The sequence below is a fragment of the Otolemur garnettii genome, unplaced genomic scaffold, assembly GCF_000181295.1.
Source record: "Otolemur garnettii isolate 467f Iridium unplaced genomic scaffold, OtoGar3 scaffold00041, whole genome shotgun sequence".
Taxonomy (NCBI): domain Eukaryota; kingdom Metazoa; phylum Chordata; class Mammalia; order Primates; family Galagidae; genus Otolemur; species Otolemur garnettii.
This window is the reverse complement of record NW_003852436.1, coordinates 14,129,295-14,131,491: the sequence shown is the minus strand read 5'-3', so window position 1 is coordinate 14,131,491 and position 2,197 is coordinate 14,129,295. Positions and strand designations below refer to the sequence as shown.

Genomic DNA, 2,197 nt, shown 5'->3' with positions numbered 1-2,197 from the left:
GGTCGTGACCCCCAGGAACTGTATTAAAGGGCTGCGGCATTAGGAAGGTTGAGAACCAATGGTCTAATACATTCTGCCTTGGAAGAAGCTCAGGAGGTTTGCTTTTACTATTAATGGGGTTGTTAATTGAAGGCTATGAGCTCCAGAATTGTTTGAGTTCAATACAGCCTGCTACATTTCTCACCAGGCACAGGACTGCAGCTAACGTAGACGGTCTAGTGGGAAAGGAAAAGGTGCCCTTTCACTGAGCATGCCACTGTTTGTGCCTGTTTGAGCACTCAGAGCATGGGCTGGATTTTATCCAGCTGCTCAATGTGTGCCTACAGACGCCTGCAGACATAATGCTGGACAACTGCAGGGCCCTGACTGTGGCACTTCTCCTAGAAGGAAAGCTGCTCTGGGAGACTCACCTCTCACACTTCAGGGTGCATTCTGTCTCTGGGATTGGATTTCTAGTAATGGCCATGTACTGCCTGGAGTTCTGCCCTTCCTTTGCTGCTCACAAAGAAACAGTATGGTGCCACGTCCAGCCCATCACTTGAAGACTTGGCATGAGAGGGAATCAACAGTTATGTTGTCAAGTCTGTAACACTGTGGGTGTTTATAAACCCTGAGACTGAACAAAGTCACTTAGGTGTAGTGAGCAGAATAAGAAGACAGAAGAACCCAGGGCTGAGCCCTAAGATCTCCTGAAAATATAGGAGTGGACAAAGGGGATTGTAAAGGAAAACTTAAAAGAAAGGAAGAAAGTAAAGGGGAGTAGTCACAGAAGGTAAGAGAGGAAAGAGATACAAACAAGCAAAAATCCCAAAGCCTAACTCCCTATGGGAGTTACTTGGTTGTGCAAATCATTATAATAATTCCTAACCAACTGCGAGTAATGCCAGCATTTCTATTTCTCCTCTGATCATCCTCTCTCACAGGTGGAAGCCTCTGATGCAGATGCAGGACTGTATGGCTTGGTTGAGTATTCTATCTATGATGGATTCCAAAGCTATGAAGCACCTCAAGTGTTCTGGATCGACCCTCGTGATGGGCGCATCTGTGTTTCTAAAGATATTGACCGGGAAAGAGATCCAGCCATCTATGATCTCCTAGTGAAAGCTAAGGATGGGGTAAGTCATTAAGTATGAAATTAATTTCAGACATACTCAAAAGTAAGCCAGTATGTACATATTATAAAGTACTGATGGTTACCAACAATTGGCTATTTTTACTTCTTATATAATTACCTCTTTGTTGAAGTTTTTTGAAGCAAATACCAGGCCATGTGTGTGTGTGTGTGTGTGTGTGTGTGTGTGTGTATAGCACATACTGAATCATGATTCAGTAATATCTCTAATGGATAATGACTGTTTAAAAATACAGCTAAAAACATTAATAATAATATGTTAATAATACCTAATATCCACTCTGTGTTAAATTTTCTGTATTACCTAAACATGTCTTTTATTAGTTGGTTTGTTTGAATCAAGATTCAAATAAGTCTGTACATGGATTTGATATATCCCTTAAATTTCAACCCATGACAGCCAGGCCTCTTACCTTTTCTCCTATGGCATTTACAAAAAAGTAAATCAAGTCATTTGTCCTATAGATTTTCCATATACTGAATGTGGCCGATGATATCAATGGGAATCATTTAATGTGTTCTTCTGTCTCTTCTATTTCCTGTAAACTGGTGCTTAGAGCCAGAGACCTGAGTAGTTTCAGGTTCCCTGAGGTGATGCTGTGTGTCTCTCACTGCACTCATAGATGCATACCATTATTTCATTAGAAGTTGCAAAATGGTGATTTTTGAATTCAATTGTCCCTTTTGCATTTATTATTAAGAATTTTTCAACTAAGAAGAATGTTCTCATTACAATTGTTTGATTGCCCTGAAATATTAAATGTAATTCATACAGAAAATGCAGGATAATGCTTGATTGTTTCTCTTCCTTTTACCGGGTTATTGACTAGACTCATTGTGCCTTAATCATCTCCCAGGGTGACTAGTAATTTCATTCCCTTACTTTGAATATAAATCCCTACAGGGTGACGTCTGCATCTGTTACAATGTAGTCAGTCTGTATCTCCAGTGTGCGTGTCCCTCAGTAATGCAAAAAGATTGGTGAAGATGAAGGTAACAGTGTCGGTAGTGACTCAGTAGACTGCCCTTGAAAACAATGTAGACTGCATCCAAAGAATAAATTAA

The 2,197-nt window shown here is 40.2% G+C and overlaps 1 protein-coding gene across 1 annotated transcript in view; it reads left to right on the top strand.

Annotated features, from left to right (window-relative positions):
• DCHS2 (dachsous cadherin-related 2) overlaps window positions 1–2,197 on the top strand; it is a 239,355-nt gene that overhangs the window by 116,818 nt on the left and 120,340 nt on the right. Inside the window, exon 2 of the mRNA XM_023513453.1 lies at window positions 924–1,115. Within this exon, the coding sequence (XP_023369221.1) occupies window positions 924–1,115 (192 nt within the window). The remainder of the gene's footprint in view (window positions 1–923; window positions 1,116–2,197) is intronic.